At 38.3% G+C, this 18,973-nt stretch overlaps 3 protein-coding genes across 3 annotated transcripts in view; all 3 read right to left on the reverse strand.

The window, feature by feature from the left end:
• Nucleotides 1–18,973, reverse strand: part of LOC147303377 (class I histocompatibility antigen, F10 alpha chain) — a 145,401-nt gene that overhangs the window by 75,326 nt on the left and 51,102 nt on the right. The window lies entirely within an intron of this gene.
• On the reverse strand, nucleotides 3,667–7,946 carry LOC147303382 (major histocompatibility complex class I-related protein 1-like). The gene is made up of 5 exons (XM_086280881.1): nucleotides 7,895–7,946; nucleotides 6,983–7,249; nucleotides 5,953–6,231; nucleotides 5,290–5,610; nucleotides 3,667–4,414 (listed from the first exon to the last, which is right to left on the reverse strand). The coding sequence occupies exons 1-5, from the start codon at nucleotides 7,944–7,946 to the stop codon at nucleotides 4,239–4,241; spliced, it is 1,095 nt and encodes a 364-aa protein (XP_086137007.1). The 3' UTR covers nucleotides 3,667–4,238.
• Nucleotides 11,651–17,392, reverse strand: LOC147303383 (class I histocompatibility antigen, F10 alpha chain-like). The gene is made up of 9 exons (XM_086280902.1): nucleotides 17,166–17,392; nucleotides 15,381–15,659; nucleotides 14,716–15,018; nucleotides 14,096–14,236; nucleotides 13,804–13,821; nucleotides 13,554–13,598; nucleotides 12,767–12,814; nucleotides 12,197–12,231; nucleotides 11,651–12,028 (listed from the first exon to the last, which is right to left on the reverse strand). Exons 1-8 carry the CDS (start codon nucleotides 17,350–17,352, stop codon nucleotides 12,227–12,229), a joined length of 1,026 nt encoding a protein of 341 aa, XP_086137028.1. The 5' UTR covers nucleotides 17,353–17,392; the 3' UTR covers nucleotides 11,651–12,028; nucleotides 12,197–12,226.

Consider the following 18,973-nt stretch of genomic DNA (forward strand, 5'->3'; position numbering starts at 1 on the left):
CAGATTCATAAATTTGTATACTGCTAGACAGAGGTGTGGACTCGAGTCACATGACTTGGACTCGAGTCAGACTCGAGTCATTAATTTTATGACTTTAGACTTGACTTGAAAAAATGTTCTAAGACTTGTGACTTGACTTGGACTTTTAAACCAATGACTTGGGACTTGAATTGGACTTGAACCGGTTTACTTGAAAAGACTTGATATTTCACCCCAAACATAAAATTTAACATGTATATTATATGGAGATTGAAAATGTGACGTCATTCCGGGGTAGAACCGCAAAGGATTCTGGGAACTCGTGGCAAGAGGTACTAGCGCACGCAGGCTTTCAATTGAAATCAGTCACACAGCGATAAAAAGAGACACAAAAATGTCAAGAAGCTGTTATTATTAACTGCAATAGCCGGTCACATGACAGCCACGGGAAGCCGACGGGTAAAGAGATCGTTTTTTTTTATCGGATTATGTCGTTGAAGAGAAATTGTTCGAGCCATGTTTCCGAAGTAACAAAGAGGCGACGGATGGCCTGGATTGCAGCCATTCAAAGATCAAATATAACGTCCCAGAACACTCCAGCTCACAGGTTAGTCTGCTCCAAGCATTTACACAAAGGTCAGTGTTTTGTAGTAGTTAATACGTCATTTTCATAACATAATTGGTGATATAGGTTACAAGCAAGTCTGGCGCTGAACAGAAATGGTCGCGCTATGCTCCTTTGTTTATTGTGCATAAATAGTGAATTGTCCTGACACAATATTGCGTTTCGCTTCTGTTATTATGGTACATTGACAAAAACATATACTTTTATTCACAGGATAAAACAGGTTTTTTGTATCACTAATTGTCCAGTACGATTACAGCATGCAATATTGTTGTCACTGCTACATTTCTGTAATGCTACCAGAAATTATTTCCACTGCTAATTAATTACCGTTGAGCTCAAAGGTCCTATTAATAAACGGTTAAGGAATGTGTATTTATGAAGACGATTTGTGAGACTGGTAAACTTATGATACGTACGATGGTCTTTCGTTCTACACGGTGCATTTCAAGGTCCTGCACCCATCCGTCGGTAAACTGTACCTGGGCTTGTTGCAGTGACCTGAAGTTACTAAACTTCATGAGTGTATGCACTCACTCCAAGAACCGTATGATTATAAATATGCATATAAATATGCTAGGATGAGATAGCTGACTTCATCTAACTAGCAAATGTTGTCCAGGCTACGTTGGTGATACAGTTTTTTTTTAATGTGTATGATATTTTTGTCATGTGATTTTAAAGCCGGTCCTACAACCGCATCCAAGAATAACATGCAGCTTATCTCAGAACTGTCGGTGAAAATTATTCTTGGAGCTAGGTTTAATTGAGCTGCATTTTAAAGAGGTGCAATTTCACAATTTGTGTATATTTTCTAAGTTCCCTATTTTGTCATGTGTTGAGAAAAACACAGATTTAAAAATTACATGGTCTAATATTTACATTTAGCATAACTGCAACATTCTTTTTTCGTTTTTTTTTAAAGACTCGAAAGGACTTGAAATTCAAAATTTCAGACTTGTGACTTGACTCTGACTTTTACACCAGTGACTTGAGACTCGACTCTGACTTGCCTGACATTACTTGAGACTTGACTTGAGACTTGAGGATAAAGACTTGAGACTTACTTGAGACTTGCAAAACAATGACTTGGTCCCACCTCTGCTGCTAGATCTCTCCGGACACAGGCCCTTTTTGTCCTGTGATAAAATCCCACATTTTTTAAATTCCTTGTCATGTGCTGTGTGCAGGAAGCCAGGAAAAGGGTCCAATATTCAGACTCCAGGACACAAAACGTAAACTTAAAAAACAGCTTTATTGCTGAACAAGGAAAAAGCTAACTAAACTAAAGACACAAATAAATTAGGCAGGTTTATGGACCGAACATACTGTGTAGGATGATGGTACAACGCAACAGTGACAGACAGAAACACGGGGCTTAAATACTCTGAGGGATAACGAGGGAACTGCACACAGGAGAGAGTCACGGTTGATGGTAATCCAGTGTCCAGAGGCCGGCCCATCGGGAAAATGCTCGATAACACACGGTACAGCTCTGGCAGCCATCATAGAAGCTAAGTGACGTAGGGTGGTGTAATGTGTCTGCATTGCTTGAATTTGCTTAAACTGCACGTTATAGGCGATGTTGTTGTGCTCTGTAATACAGTAATGATATGTTAGTGAGCTCAGTTTAGCTAGTTCTACTTCCATCCATTTATAAACGGAACATGGAGGCTTTGATTTTCCTGCCCAGTCAATGCGCCCCTCCCCCACCCACACGCTTACACACGTAGAAAGTTCTAGATCAGCGATCAAGCAAGCAAGGGCAGCTCTGTGGCAGCAACACTTATAAGGCTTGTTTTTTGTTTTGTTTTTACTCTACTCCAAGTGTCCTTAAGTCACATCACAAGAGTGTATAGCCAAAAGCAAGTTTATTTAATTAAACAGGTACCAGATTCACAGACACTTTTTGGAGGCAAACTGTTATGTTTGTGTTATATTTAGCTTCTGTTTCAGTGATTTTTTTTAATGATAAAGAATTTTAAAATGTCCCTTTTTTCATTTTAAGGGAGAGCTCCTGTGGAGCTCTGTAGTGATGTGCGATACCACTGATTTGCTTTCCGATCAGATACCAAGTAAAATTCAGGGTGGTAACGACGATACTGATCAGATACCGATACTCTGTACAAAAACGTAATTTTTCATTGTATTTCATAATACAATATATATTGGATTATGAAATTGTAATAATAAAATAGTAATATAGCTTCATAATGATTACAGGACATCAGACTACTTGTTCTTATTGCTTAATAATGCAGAATTATCATATAGAAATAAAAAACCTGAAGTTGTGCGCTATTTGAACACGTTGCCTGCCTGCAGCACTAAAGGACTCCACGAGAGTCTCGCCCTAGCAGCACCTGCCCCTCTCCTCCTCTTCAGTTTGCCTTAACATAAGCTCATATTCTGTGATATGATTTACACTGTAAATCATATTGTGAGCAAATCAGTTTTCTTTAATTTCTTAAAAGCACGTGTGTGTGTGTGTGTGTGTGTGTGTGTGTGTGTGTGTGTGTGTGTGTGTGCTCAGCTTTGCCTGAGAGCTCCTGCAGTGATCTCTCTCACCAAAACTAAAGGTTTTCAGTGCAAACACTTTATGTAAACTGAATCTGACTTGCATTGTAAATTAAAACAAAATAACATCTTGTATTATTTTCAGTTTCTCCATTTTGGATGCAGCAGGAAGCCTCCTGATCATAAGTTCCTGCAGGTTCTCACTGTAACTGTGTAGGTTTCCATCCACAGTATAAAAAGATGCATGACAGGTTAAATGCATCCATCCATTTGTTTCCACTGATCGTTTTCAGGGACGTTGGGGGTGCTGGAGCCTATCCCAGCTGTCTTAAGGCGAGAGGCAGGGTACACCCTGGACAGGTCACCAGTCTGTTGCAAGGCTAACACACAGACACAGACAACCAATCGCACTCACATTCAGGCCTATGGGCAATTTAGTGTTTCCAATTAACCTGTCCCCAGTAACTGCATGTCTTTGGACGGAGGGAGGAAGCAGGATTACCCGGGGGGAACTCACGCAAACACGGGGAGAACATGTAAGCGCCACACAGAAAGACCCTTTTGTAGGTTAAGTTAAATGTTTATTCTAAAATAATTTAATTACCAGAAATTAATTAATCACTTTAATTCTAAGTTTTCCCTGCATGTGTGAGTTTGTGTGGTTGTCTCTCTCTTTCTCAGATAGACTGGCATCTCGTCCTGGATGTACCTTTGAGTCATTCAGCTGGGAGAGGCTGACTTCATGCGAAGCTGAGATGGTTGAGCGATAAATTTCTTTCTAAAGCTGCACTGAATGACACACAGAGAAATCTTTTAAACATCTTAAGTCTCAAACATTTTAAATAAGCATTTAAATCTGAAATATAAAAACCAAATAAAATTATTTTTAAGAAAATCTAATAAAATATATATACATATATATATATATAATAAATTAAATACTTACTGTCAGTACAGCTCTGAAAACACAGACAGTAATACAGTTATTTATTCAAATCATACAAAAGCACATAAGAATAAAGGCACTGTTTGCACCACTTGTATGAAACATTTGATTGAATATCAAATATTTACACATTATGAACTTTATCACATGGGAAGTAACAGACATGAAACATCAAATTATAAGAGCATAAACATCAAAATGTTGGAAACATGTTGAAGGTAGATGTGTTTCATATTTCTCACCTTTATATTTTCTCCTCCAGATAAAGACTGCAGAGAAGCAGACAGTCAGGAGGAGCAGGATGCCCATAATCCGGACAACAACATCAGCAGGGAAGACTGAAGAACCTGAAACCAACACATTTACATTCTGTAGTTCATCTCACTGTTGGACCAACGTTCATTAAGACCACACCAGACCTTTATCTATAAAACACCACAGACAATGTTTTAATGTAGATTAGTGAATAATCAAACTGTATCACAGTTTGATGTTTAGCAGTTACACTGAGCCAGTCATCAACAACAGGTGAATGAACACAGTATCACAGCAGGTTCGATTCTTCCATGTTATAAACAGATCACATAAAACCAGAAAAAAAAATCAGGGTCACTAAAACCACATTAAAATTAAAGTTTGTAGTTTTTACCTCCCAGTGATGATGATGAAAGACGGAGCTCAGTGTAATCTGAGCTGTGTGTGATCCTCGGGCCTGCTGCTGTGTTTATTTTTTCTTTATTTGCTCTTGTGTGATTGCCGAGGGCTCCCTTTGCTCTGTTTATTGTCTGATCTTTATTTTCACCTGTGCTGTGTTAGTGGATCCTTCAGACCTGTTTGTGTTTTAGTTCTTGTTAGTGTTGTAGTCACAGAGTGTTATTGGTCCTTGAAGGGTCTCTGTTTCTGTCCCTGCGTTAAGTTCACTCAGTGTTTCATCCGTTTAGTTTTACGTCAGCTGTGCCTCAGTCAGATTTTTGTTGAAAGTTTTGGATCAGCAGTTTAACTTTGTACTAAAGCCCAAAAATGAAAGTTTTTTTTCACTCCCACATCGTCCATTATTAAGATCAAGTACTGAATGATTAGTCCTGTTGCTCCCTAATCTCTATCAGCTGTTTTTTTTTCTAAGCATGTGTAAAAAGGGCTTCTTCCAGTTTCCTCCTTTCACGTGGAGCCAAATGGAAAATCCAAATAAGATCAAATAAAGCTGTATTTATAAAAGTTTTACTCCTTTTTCCAATTTTACCCTCATTGGTCCTGATCGCTGCTTTACCCAGTTTGGTGACGATGTCCTCGTTCACACCAGAGAGCTGAAACACACAGTCGTACCTCCTCCAGTCCTCATGTATGGCTGATGAAAGATCCAGATCAACACTCATCTGGGAGGTCCCATCATTGTTGGTGAGGATCTCTCCTTTGTTCACACCTTCATGAAGCTCCACTCCATCTTTCCTCCAAACCATCTCGGCTCTGTTAGGATAGAAACCTGTAGCGTGGCAGCTGACTGGAGAGGAGGAAGACTTCTGGAGGAGAGACACTGATGGAAGCTCTGAGAGATTTAAAAAAAAAAAAAAAAATCACCGTTCATAACAGCATACTGAGTTTACCATTTTCATTTGATGTATTTTGAATGTTTTAGACACACAAATTAACATAAATGCCATTTAAAGAATAATTAAGAAAATGGTGGAATTACAAGAAGTACACAACTGAGTGAAGCGAGTGCTGTAAAAAGCTGCAGCGATGGTGATTAGAAAAGTCAAATAAACAGAAATTGGGACAGGAAAAATGAAAAGCATAAATGTGATGAAGTGGTAATAAATGTATGAGAAGATCAGGATGTGGCCTGTTAATTAAAAGTATTACAATAAATCAGGTCATGTGATTTTACCTGTCCTCATCAGAGAGCTCCTCCCATAGTTCACGTACTTCTTCAGCCACTCAAGACAAAGCTTGGAGTGATAGTTCCTCAGATCACCTGAAAGAGATCTGTCACTGTCCCACTTGTGTTTGGTGATTACAGCCTGCATTACTGGAGCGATCCATGTCTCTGTCCTCAGGTCAAATGATAGGAAGTCTTCTCCATCATAACCATACTGATGATATCCGTTAACTTCAGCCGTTTCATCGTCCCATTCACAGCCGTATATCAGCTGGTTAATGTGAACACCTGAAACCAAGAGGGGCAGGAAGTAGTTGATATTTGCCCACAGATGAGGGAGTTAAGTTGAAGAGCTTCAATAAAAACTACATAAATAGACATAATCAGCTTTTTAAATTTGGCTGGTTAAGCTTCCATTAAGGGCGCTAACAAGCTAGCTTGCGTCTGTAATAGAGTTGGATGCCTCGAGACCACTTTTACGTGTTCTTGGTCTTGTCTTGGTCTCGCTGTCTCTGTCTTGCTGTCTCAGATCGACATAGTGATTGTGGACCCATGACACAAACCAACGTTCGATAATGTGCCGTGCACAAAAGCATCAGCCCTAAGAGCCGTGCTTAGAGAGTGCTTTGTAGTGAATCAGAAGAGTGGACTGCCATTGAGCGAGAGCCGGCTCCTCACTTAATTTCCTTTCGCTGCTCAGCTCTCACACAGTGGCTCAGCTATGCTCCAATACCTCCATATTGTGGCCAATCACATGCGAGGAAATAGGATAATATTATTATGTGAAAAACAAGAGAGGGTGAGAGACGTGACAGTGTAAAGACTTTTTTGTCTCAGTCTCGTCTCGTCTTTGTCTTTGTCTTGGTCTCGATACCCTCTGGTCTTGGTATTGTCTTGGTCTTGGTTTAGGCGGTCTTGACTACAAGTCTAGTCTATAACAACAAAGGTCTTTAAAACCTGGAGAGATTTAATTCAGTGTCAGCAGCTGGGTTAATAAAAAGCTTCATTTTAAGAGTAAAAAAGTGAAACAGAAACAAACCTCCAGTTTGGTTGAATCGCTGCTTCAAAGTGTCGATGTTGCCTTTAAAGACCTGCTGGGTGTTCATGAGCCTGTTAGTCTGGCGGGACAAATACTCTGGATCATCTTCTGCAGCTTTCTCCATCCACTGCTGCTTAAACTCTGCTTTCTGTGTGTTGCTGTCATAGTGAATCATCTGAACATCATCAACCAAACCAACAGCTACAAACTCTGGAAAGTTTGAGACTCCAGAGGAAGAAGTGTAGAAATATCTCAGAGAGCTAGTCACTGTAAGAAACAATGACTGTTTCAGGTTTTAGACTCAACAGAAACAGTGCATGCAGTTCATATTTCATCTAATCATCCTATTATCATTCTAACAGTGCTGAGTTAAGGGCAGTTTTTATAAACAAAACAAAAACTATGGCACAGTCCAACACAAAGGTTTTTTTTTTTACTATGTTTGAGACTAATACCGATGTAATTATGAATCAAATAATCAATAACTCATTATTGGCTTTTTTCAAATGTTGTAAAATTAGAAAATATCAGATTGTATTTTTGTTCAACTTTATTTTGAGAGTCTAAGTTGATGTGATTAATAACAGATGATGAGTAATGGATCATGTTACACTGTTAGTAATGTTGCCGACACACCCTGAACTGTGCAGGAATCAGGAAGTCCTTTGGTGTCACTGATACGTTGATGTGATTAAAACTCACAAACCTTTTTGGTGTTTGTGACTTGAAAGTGATGCTAATCAAGCTTCCTGAAGCATTTTCCCAGAACTAGCAGAGATATTAATGGCTTTTATTTAAACATAGACAAACGCACCTATTAATAGCCTTTTTAAAAATAATCTTAAATATGTCCTTCTTAGCAAAACAAAGTTTAAAAAACTTTACTGTAAGTGATACAAATGTCTAACTCACGTCCCACCGTGCCGTGTATTTCCAGGAGAAACAGAAAAATAAACAGTTTCATGGTGACCTCTCGATAATCTAACAGCTAATATCTTATTATCTATGTGGGTCTGCATGGAGACCCAAAGCTGAGGTCAAAGCTGCATCATCAGCCAATGAAAACCATCCTCAGTGCCAACGTCACTAATATCTGGGTTAAAATAAACCACTGATGTTATCAGCAGAACTGAAAGTAAAGTCTGCAAAATGTGATGAAATGAGGAGGCGGGGAGAGAGGCCGGGTGTTTCTGCCTTTGCTTCCACACAGAAGTATGTTTAGTTTATGAGTCATGCTGCTCAGACTTTTTGTAGGTTAAAGTTTCTATTGTTTCTATTGTGTCTGTGTTGTTCGGCTCCCTTTAGAGTGAAAACATTCCCAAATAAAATGTCACCAGAGGACAAACACAGTGTTTTATTGACACTACAAGGACTAAAACTGTGGTGAAGTGCTCGCCTCTGTGGTTCAAAAGGAAAACAAGTTATACATATACACTGACCAGACACTTTATTAGGTACACCTGTTAAAGAGGTCATTAACACAAATTTCTAATCAGCCAATCACAAAGCAGCAATCTGATGCATTCAGTTGTGTAGACACGGTTGAAACGTCCTGCTGAAGTTCAAACATGGCATCCAGCTTCTGCCACTTATCTGGGTTCAGGTCACGGGGGCAGCAGCCTGAGCAGAGAAGCCCAGACTTTTCTCATCCCCCAAAAAACTGTGCATTCATTCTGCGGCGGTTAATTTCCAGATAAAATTTCATTAGCAAAATCTGTTTCTTTATTCTATTTGCAGTTTAATTTTCTCTTTCACAACACAGCTTAGTGTGGTTATTTTTGCTTTGAGTGTGTAAAGTTTATGAAGACTAACATAATTACAGTAGTAGGTTAATGCCACTGTTATTTCACATAAAGAGCAAAATAAGTAAATAAGAGGAAAAGTTGGTCCAACAAGCCCCTAAATCAAAATTATGGGGGCAAGACTTCATGTAGTAGACTGGGGGAGTTCTAGGTTCAGACTTTTAGGGGAGCTCAGCCCCCAATCATAACGCCTCGCATTATGATTGGGGGCTGAGCATTTTAACACCTTGTCGTTAATATTAGGAGAAAATGCTACTTGCAAATGTCATCAACCATTTTCACATTTTCAAACCTCAATTCTATTTGATACACATTAAAACGTTACCTTCATAAGCAGCCTAATTAGTTGGATGACGTATTGTAATGTTTAAAAATGAATCAGAGTGAATAATCAGTGATTGTAATCTCATCCACCTGTTTTAGGGCGGAGCCTTTAGTTACCCAACCCAAGCGAAGACTTGTTAAAGAAGTTAAAGAACTATTTGTGGCAAAGCAATAAGATAAAAAACAGTATTTCAGTCTCTTAACCACAGAGGCTTCCACCAAATCATCAAGTACTTTAAGTGTCGTTATTCAGTACAGACACTGGAAAATCACGCTGCCACTCCACAGACCTGTACGTGAAGCAAACTGGTAATAGAGTTGTTTCGTATTAATATTTCTGAATTCATCGAACCCTCCCTTTATCATGCAAACACAGCACAGGGCATCATGTACTCCAGTTTTATGAGTGGAGAACAGATTTGTAGCCCATCACATTGTTGTAGTGGCAGCCATCCTGTTCAGCCATGTTTGGAGTGAATCCTGTAAAATGCTGCTATTCAAACCAATATCCCCTGTTCAGAATGTCTACTGGCATGTTTTACGTGTGCTACTGGAAAACAAAGTCTCCATGAAATACATGAAAAACTAATTTTGTTTTTCAGCTGCCTTCGCTGTCTGCTCCCTCAGTCTTCCTGTTCTTATACAACCTCTCTGTCCTCTCTCTCTGCATCATCCTCACTTAACTAGAAACAAGAAAATAACAAAAATATCATCTTAGAATAATTAAGATAAGATTATTATTATTATTATGATAAGGGCAGGTTATTGATCCATAATTGATAACAGTATAACACACTGCTTTATACTGAAGATACAACTTTATGCTGTTCGGTGAATTTGACCACATGTCCACTCTGTTTCTTTTTGCTCTCTGCTGTCTTCATCCTGCTCTCTCAAAAGTTAAACGTTACAGTGAATAAAGGACATAAACTCATCCATATAAGTTTATAGTGATATTCAAACTGAATACAGACGGATGCTGGACACTGACAGGTAACATTTTGACCTGCTGTCACTTGGATCTGGAGCTGAAGCCCAATTCAACCAGAATTGGAATAGAAATCTTTAACAAACTAAAATTATAAAGTACATCATCTCCTTGGCTGAAAGTAGTGATGCACCCACCTTTACATACTCAGTAATTCAATATTTGTGGTGTCAGGTTGGAACATGACTCATATTCACAAAGTTTCTGTTCACTCATGTTATTATACTCTCCTCTCCACACTCTGAATAATCGACATTATGCACGACCACAATGTTAAACTTTTATTTAGATGTTCAAGTATAGAAACAGTGCAGTAGTCTAACAGAACAAAGACTCTTTCCCCTGATTCTGTAGATCAAAACACAGCTGACCTGAAACATCCAACATAAACACATAAACACACACACACACACACACACACACACACACGCACACACACACACACACACACTGTAAACCTGATTTTTGGCAGCTGCATTGACCATCTAACAGAACAAACAGTAATAAAATATACACATACATTTCTGTGTAGTATATATGATACAGTTACCATTAAAGTCATGACTGTTCATCACTGTCACATGTACCAGGGTTTGAACAAAACATAGAAATGGCAATAATAGAGTACAGCTTTTCTTTGCAATACCTTATTTATAGCTTTCATCAGCGTATTCATATTTTTATTAAAGATGAAACAAATTATTTATTACAACTTTTATGAATTTTAAACTCAGTATTTCAAGACACCTCATGTTGTTGCTCATAAAAAAAACTGTGATTGTAAAGTGACTGTAAATGAACTGATCTGCAGTTAGTTCAAAGCACAGCAAATCACAGAACTGATATTTTCAACTTATTGACCTTAGATCACGATGCCTGCAAAGGTGCAGTGGTTAGCATTCTGACCTTGTCAGTAAAAGGTTGATGGTTCAATTCCAGCTGAAAACACAAATACCGTTTGAGGTTGTGTCAGAAAAGTCATCCAGAATTAAACTAAAATCAAACAGGCGGAACTAACTGCTGTAGCAAAGCAGCATTAAAACTGCATAATGTTAATACACACTCAGACCCAACACTGAGGAAAATAAACACATAATTCCTACAGATGTCGTTTTTCTTCTTCAGGACCATCTTTACTTATTATTGCATAAAAGAGACCTGCAGTATAAAATTATACTTAAAAAATGTAAATAGTTTGTAATGTTTTTTTCAGTGTTTTTATTTATGTAGTTTTATTTTTATGTGTTTATGTTATTGTTATGGTCTAATTATTGTTAATATTATTATAATTGTTGTTGTTATTAATTAATTAATTATTTTATTTTTTCATTTTTATTCTGTTCTTAATGTTAAGCACTTTGGTCAGGACTTGCTGTTGTAAAGCACTTTATAAAGTTAGTTTGGCTAAAAAGTATTTTTTCTCACAGAAAATAGTAATTCTCTTTTTTTCCTGTGACATAAAAGTAAAAATTTGGTTCCTTCGTGTATGTTTCAGTCACAAATTGTAAATGGACTGATTCTTATATAGCACTTTTCTCCTCTCCCAGAGTACTCAAAGCGCTCTATACAACAAGCCACATTCACCCAATTCTCACAAGCACTTTATCTGTACTTAGTGCTTTTCTAACTACAGTCACACACATTCACACTCCGATGGATGCATCAGAGAGGAACTTGGGGTTAGTATCTTGCCCAAGGATACTTGGCATGCAGACCGGAAGAGCCTGGGATCGAACCACCAACCTTCCGATCAGTAGGTGACCTGCTCTACGTCCTGAGTTACAGCCACCCCGTGCCCCAGGGCGGTTGTGTCAGGACAGTTGTGTCCTGGCTGGAATAAAAAATGTCCATTACAGTAGAAATGTTTTCTCAGGAATTCAGTGATGCAGAATCCTCATCAAGTGAAGTTAGTCCAAGTGTTCAAACTGTCTCCTGTTCAAAGAAAGATTCAGCTTTCATTAACGAGGAACGAATGAAAAATTCTTCATGCATCAGCAAATGCAGTCAGTGTGAAAAATTAAGGGTTTCTTTAAATGCATTCAGTACAACACAAAGATGACTGTATGTGGTACATGTGATGTGTTCAGAGACGTCACTTACCTTTGTTGCAGATTTCACTCTTTGTCAGAATTACTCTAAAGAAAAAAAAACATTCAGGTCAAAAGCTCATCATGATAGAAGAGCTGTCACACACACTGGGCCACGACCATCTCCACACAAACTTTCCTCGTCTATCATGTCACTAGTGATACAGTTTAACTGGTTACTTGTTCCTCAGTAAAAATCTGTTAGATGGCCTCGTTATTCATCATATATGAGGTTTTAGTGGAAGCGACTGATTCTTACCCAGATAAGAAAGAGCATAAAAATGTCTAGTTTGTTATATCTAGATCTTTGCGAGTGGTTGCCATGTTCAGCATGTATGTTGCTCCCTCTGAGGATGTTGTTTTGTTTAGATAAGAGCATTTAAAATCCAAAAACAATCGACTGTAGGAGAAGAAACGTGTGATATGATGGTGATGGAATCTACAGCTGGTGAGTCAGACCAGCTGAACAGTTCAGAAATGTTTTTAATAATTCGAAATGCATCAAAGTATAAAAATCCATGAGTAAAAACATGCAGTACCACACAAAGATTAAGACTGTGTGTCACAGAGAGCCTGTACTTACTTGTCATCAGCTCAGTTTTGATGGTTATGTCTGAAGAAGGTTTTGAATCTGAGGAGGAAAAATACAAAATGATTATGTTCAACTAAAAAATAATATGATCTGTTGATGTTGATGATAGTGTTTAATACAAACAGCATGAACACAAACGCAGGCACGAGGAGAAAGTTTTCTCATTTGCAGGAGGGTTTATGGTTCTGTTTCTGTCACTTGAATATTTAACTTTTTAAAATATGTGAGCACTGTTTCATTGTGTAGGTCAGAAAATTTTGCAGTGCTTATAAAACATATTTATGTGAGCACTACAGAAATCTCAGTTAGTGAACATGGAGAAAAGTTTATTGGGCAACATCCAGGAAGAAGAAGAAGAAGAAGAATGAGGATGTGTGGTGGTGAAAAATGACAGAGAGCAGAATAAATGAAGATCCTGAGGAGTTCAGGGAAACGTTGAAGCTAAGAGACGGATGAGCATTTGTGGCCAAACAGATTAAAGTAACAGGACCTGCAGTGATTCACAGATTTAGTTTGTTACTGTAAAATATTACTGAACATACTGAACAGAGACAGGGCCGTCTATGTTTCTAAGGTACTTGTTTTTAGTACTGATGCTTTAATTGCTTTGTTCTGTTTAGTGCTGTGTAACTATAAACTATTATAACTGACTATATGAACACATGGTTTGAATATCTAACCTTCTACTTTCATATTTAGAAAAAGTAAAAAATAAAGCCACTACGTTACTATTTTTATGAGGATACAAAAAAATCCTCCAATCCAAGCACAGACACACCTGAAGGGATCCTTTCAGGATCATCTTCAGGTGAAGTCTTCATGTCTACAACAATCATACCAGACAGACAAAATCAAAACATAAAAACTTCAGCAACCGGCTGAGCTGCTCTGTGGTGATGCTGTTGTTAATTTCCAACATCTGCCTTGTTTCCATGCATTTAATTTTAGTCTCTAATTCACATTCAGTGAAACAGATTTTAATGTGAACAGGTTTCAGCTCAAAATGTCTACATGGGAATTTTACTTACAAGGTTTAGAAGGTTTAGCTGTAAATAAAAGAAAGAATCACATGTCAGTGATCATAGCTGTAAATACAGGAACACTGATCCCTACACCACTAACTCAAACTGGTTTACAAAGCTCTCTATGTTACTTTACCTTTTACTTTATTTACTATTGGTTATCACTATGATAATACTGTTACAGTCTCATCACTCTGGGGCTTTAAACATCATTGCTGTACCAGGACCTGAAGCTTGTTTTAATGTGCAACCTGGAAAAACACTAAAAATACTGAATTCATCACTTTGGTTCACTCACCAGTTTTCTTTTTGTAAATAATGAATCCGATTAGTGCAACAACAGCAAGAACAAGAGCAGCAGTGACTATGGGTACGCTGATGGGGACGGCAGTGGGACTGGAGCTGGGGCCGATCGTGATGTTGGGCACTTCTGTCGAGGCTACAAACAAACAAAGGAAAAAACAAAGAAGAAGAACAGTAAACAACTGATTTATTAATTTTAAATATCGTTTTGCAAAAAAAAAAACACTAAAATTTTTGTTCAATGATTATTTTCATTCAACATTTTTTGTTAAAGAGAAAAACAAAACTGAAATTTGTGTCCTTAATGTCTTTAACTTCTTTGACTTATACTAATACTAAACTAATATTATATTAAATCCAAACATTTAAAGTGTCAGTGCTACAACTGCAAACCATGATTGATTAGTTTATTACATATAAAAATTATTTGTGTTTGTGGGTTTTTTCTGTTTTAGACTGTTTATATATCATGAGTTCATACAGGATGTCCATTCTGGGCTATAAAATGAGTAAAATTAGATTTTGAAAATAAAGTCAATATTTTATGACACCCATCAGCTCAAACACAAAACAATACAAACAACACATCTTCATCATTTCTGATAATTTTCTTACCTTCATTTGTCCTGATGGCTGTTTTATCCAGTGTGGTGGTGACGTTTTCATTTATACCAGAGAACTGAAACACACAGTCGTACCTCCTCCAGTCTTCAGCTGGAACAGATCTCAGATCCAGGTTAACACTCATCTGGAAGGTCCCATCATTGTTGGTGAGGATCTCTCCTATCTCCACACCCTCATGAGTCTCCTCTCCATCTTTCCTCCACATCATCTCGGCTCTGTCAGGATAGAAACCTGTAGCGTGGCAGCTGATGGCAGAGGAGGAAGACTTCTGGAGGAGAGACACTGAGGGAAGAACTGGAGAGTAAAGCGACACACAGGTCACTGTTTCTGTATTAACAGCATGCTAACACATATTAATGTACATATAGTACCATGTGAAGGATATTACAGAGTCAAATAAAGACTCTGTAATATAAAAATAAAGAAATAAGAAAAATATTTGAAGGGAGGGGGAAACACATTGTAAAAGGCTGAAGTGATGGTTTTGAAATTTAACGGATAAATTACATTTTGATTATTGTTTAAAAAAAACACACGAGATTAGCAGACAGAGGAAGAGAGAAAATACACTGAACTTAACTGTGTTGGTCATAAAATAGTTGTATTACTTAATAAAAATGAGGTAAATTATCACACTAAGTCTGGTCATGTGATACCTGTTCTCATTAAAGAGCTCCTCCCATAGTTCAGATACTTCTTCAGCCACTCAGGACAAATCTGAGTGTAATAGTTCTTCACACTGGTTAGAAAAGCCTTGTTACTGTCCCACTTGTGTTTGGTCACCACAGCCTGTTGTTTAGGAGCGACCCACGTCTCTGTCTGCAGGTCAAATATTATGAAGTCTTCTCCATCATAACCAAACTGCTCATATCCGTCCACCTCATTCGTCTCATCGTCCCATTCACAGCCGTACATCCGCTGGACAATGTGAACACCTGAAAGAAGAACAGAGACGAAGACGACAGAACCAGAGTGAGATCCAACATATAAACACAGAGACACAAGTCAACAGAGACTAAAACACCTGACCTGATTCAACACAGCTTCCACAGAAGGAGGGTTTCAGGACAGAGAAGCCTGTTCAGCAGCGAGTTGCTACAACTGGTTTCAATAAGCATAATGATAAATATCCTTAAAGACAAGCTATGTAAGATGTGAGCTCAGTACAGATACTGTTTTCAAAATGTTAAATGAAAGAGAGAAAAACGTCATTTGACTTCACAATTCTTCATTTCTTCTTCCTCTTTCGGTCACTCTCTTTAAGGGTCGCCACAGCAGATCCTCCTTCTCTACATCCATGAACTTCCTCCAAGGTCTTTCTCTTCTCAGCTCCACATTCAACATCCAAACCATCTCAGTCTTGCCACTTGGTCACTCCCAATAAAATCATCCTCAGCTCTGTTACCTCCAACTCGGTGCCTTCATCTCCACACCATGCATCGCAGCAGGTCTCAATACCCTCTTGTAAACCTTCCCTTTCACTCTTGCTACTGTCTTTATGCAACAGATCACACCCTGCACTTCTGTTGTGCTCTGCCTGCTACTTTGGATGGTTGACCCAGGCATTTAAATTAATAATCATCACTATTTCTGCTTCTTGCATCCTCTCTGTAACACTGTTACACTGTCATTCACACACATGCACTCTGTGTTGCTTCTACTGATTTCTCATTTCTCTTCTCACCAGCGTATAACCCCATCCCTTCCACCTGCTCCCTGCTCTCACTAGAGATCACAATACCTTCTGGAAACATCAAAGTCCATGGAGACTTCAGTCTGACCTCATCTGTTAACCTGCCCATCCCCATTACAAACATGAGGGGGCTCAGAGCAGATCCATGATGTAATCCCACCCCCACCTTGAACCCAACTGTCACTCCAACCACACACACCACTGTCCAGATACATGTCCTGCACCACCCTCACATACTTCTCTGTCATCCCTGAGTTTCTCATGCAGCACCACAGTTCATCTTTTGGCATCTTATCATGTGCTTTCTTTGCAACACCTTCTGACCTCCTCTAAACTTTTCCATCAACACTGAAAGAAACATCACGTCTGTGGTGCTCTTTCTCAGCATGAAGCCATACTGCCGCTTCCCCATTCCCCAGACGTTAAGCAGTCTGGTTAAAAAGTCCACTGCTCTCTCTCCTAAACATTCCAATAACTCCACAGGGATGTTATCTGCACAAACTCTCTCTCCACTCTTCATCCTCATACAGCTGCCCTCACGTCTTCTTTACTCATCCTCTGCACTTCCTGATTCACTAGCTGCCCTCCATCTGCCCTTTACATTCATCGTGAGTCATCCTGTATTTAAATCTTTAATCTGAATGAAGTATTTTTAAAGTGTATGTATGCAAATCTGTTTATGACTAAAATAAATGCTGAAAACATTAACAGCAAATATCAGTAAAAAAACAATAAAACATAAACAAACCTCCAGTTTGGTTGAAGCGCTGCTTTGCGATTTCAATGTTGGCTTTGAACACCTGCTGGGCACTTACAAAGCCCCCAGTCTCTCTCTCCCAGTACTGCTCATCTATATTTCTGTTCATCCAGTCCTGTTTGGGCACAGCTTTCATGGTGTTGCTGTCAAACTGAACCATCTGAACTTCATCAACCATCCCAACAACCACGAACTCTGGGAAGTTTGGGACTTGAGAGGACGCAGTGTATAAATACTTCAGAGAGTGCTTCACTGTAAGAAATGTTTAATGTTGTGAGACACGGCTTTAAAAATCAGCATATTTTCAAAATTTAAAACAATATAGTGTCTCCTCTATAAATACAAAAATAGATTTATGAATCAATGTTTTATCTTTTCTGATCATCTTATTTTAAAAACCTTTAAAATTCGTTTTGTAAAAACTGGTGTTTGTGGGTCATTTTGATTTAATTATATTTTCATTTTGCATCAGTAATGATTTACAGTCCTTATTATGGCATTAACCCGACCATAGGCTGCCAATGAATTCATGTTTTAGTATTGTGCAGATTACAACTGTTTCTTTCCCTTTTTGCTAATATAACACTTCTATACCTTACACCATAAAACATTATGAGCAGCTTAAATTTTTCTTCTTCTACAATTGGAAATTTAATTTCAACAAAAATAATTTGTAAACCAACACTCATTTAGGTTTTGATGTTTGTAGCTGTTTGTAGGCTTTCTGCAAACAGCTACAAACACCAGGGACCCAAACCAGCCCTCTCACGGCCTGTTTTCCCTCCAACATCTGGAAAGAGGTGACGGAGCATCAGCTGTAGAACCAGCAGGATGCTGGAAGGCGTCTTTGCACAAACTGTGGGACTGATAAATGTACTTTGGCCCCTCCCTTTACAATCCATAAACACACACTTAATCTGACCTAATTTAATCCCTCTCTGTGAGAGGACTGCTGCTAGCTGAATCAATCTGATTATTTACACTGGAGTTTGCTCAGTGTCTCTGCAGGCTGCTGCATCATTGCTATTTATCCTTATTTTAGATTTGTTATCGCTGTATTTTATTTGTTTTACTGATCATTGTACTGTAGATGCTGGCGAGAAGCAACATCTTGTTGAAGCCTGTGTATTTCTGTTAAAAAACAAACAAACAACAACCCTGCGAAATAAAAATAAACCTTGACTCTTGAATATATGCAAGCCGAGAGTCTGTTTACAGTAACACCTGAGCCACCTGAGAGCAACACTATCTCTAAAGAACAGTTTCATTTTTATGAAGCTTACCTGCAGACACAGACGCTGTCCAGTAAAGAAGCAGCATCATAAACGTCCTCATTTTCAATTCAATACTCGCAGTATAAGAAGAAAAAATTAATACAACCGTTTATTGTTTGAATTTTGCCACAAAATGAAACTACAGCCTCTGAGTCCGCACGCGCAGTGACTCCTCTCTGACCAATAGGAATTCAAAGCTGGATGCGCCTCACCAGTAACCAGGCAAAATGAGAGAACCGAGGTTTATTTATTTACTAATTTATTTTGGAAAGTGGAGAATGACAGAAACAAAGAGCTAGTAGCGCCTAATCTGTGATTTTGATTAGAGACCTAAAGTGACGCAGGGATTAAAGACGCATACCAATCATGTATATTTGTGTCACAGCTGTTATCACATATTTTCTGCAGTTATTTGTACTTAATCATATTCTTACTAATGCCATTTTAAAAGTTGTTATGCTCATGTTTACACAACTATGCAATTAACCTTGAGTTCCCAGAGTAATCCAGATACAATTATTCATC

Source organism: Aulonocara sp. 'chitande type north' Nkhata Bay, linkage group LG22, assembly GCF_057382095.1.
Source record: "Aulonocara sp. 'chitande type north' Nkhata Bay isolate Kocher_YH1m ecotype deep benthic linkage group LG22, A_spYH_male_GT1.1, whole genome shotgun sequence".
NCBI classification, from domain to species: Eukaryota; Metazoa; Chordata; class Actinopteri; order Cichliformes; family Cichlidae; genus Aulonocara; species Aulonocara sp. 'chitande type north' Nkhata Bay.

What these genes read in the sequence shown, in the direction of transcription:
- LOC147303382 (XM_086280881.1), bottom strand. Translation starts at nt 7,946, where the DNA reads ATGAAACTGTTTATTTTTCTGTTTCTCCTGGAAATACACGGCACGGTG. An exon ending in GAGCTCTCTGATGAGGACAG is followed by an intron (nt 5,611 to 5,952) that starts GTAAAATCACAT and finishes TAAATCTCTCAG; the next exon opens with AGCTTCCATCAGTGTCTCTC. An exon ending in GGGTAAAATTGGAAAAAGGA is followed by an intron (nt 4,415 to 5,289) that starts GTAAAACTTTTA and finishes TGTTGGTTTCAG; the next exon opens with GTTCTTCAGTCTTCCCTGCT.
- LOC147303383 (XM_086280902.1), bottom strand. Translation starts at nt 17,352, where the DNA reads ATGGTTGATGAAGTTCAGATGGTTCAGTTTGACAGCAACACCATGAAA. An exon ending in GAGCTCTTTAATGAGAACAG is followed by an intron (nt 15,019 to 15,380) that starts GTATCACATGAC and finishes TTTACTCTCCAG; the next exon opens with TTCTTCCCTCAGTGTCTCTC. An exon ending in TCCTGAAAGGATCCCTTCAG is followed by an intron (nt 12,815 to 13,553) that starts GTGTGTCTGTGC and finishes TTTCCTCCTCAG; the next exon opens with ATTCAAAACCTTCTTCAGAC.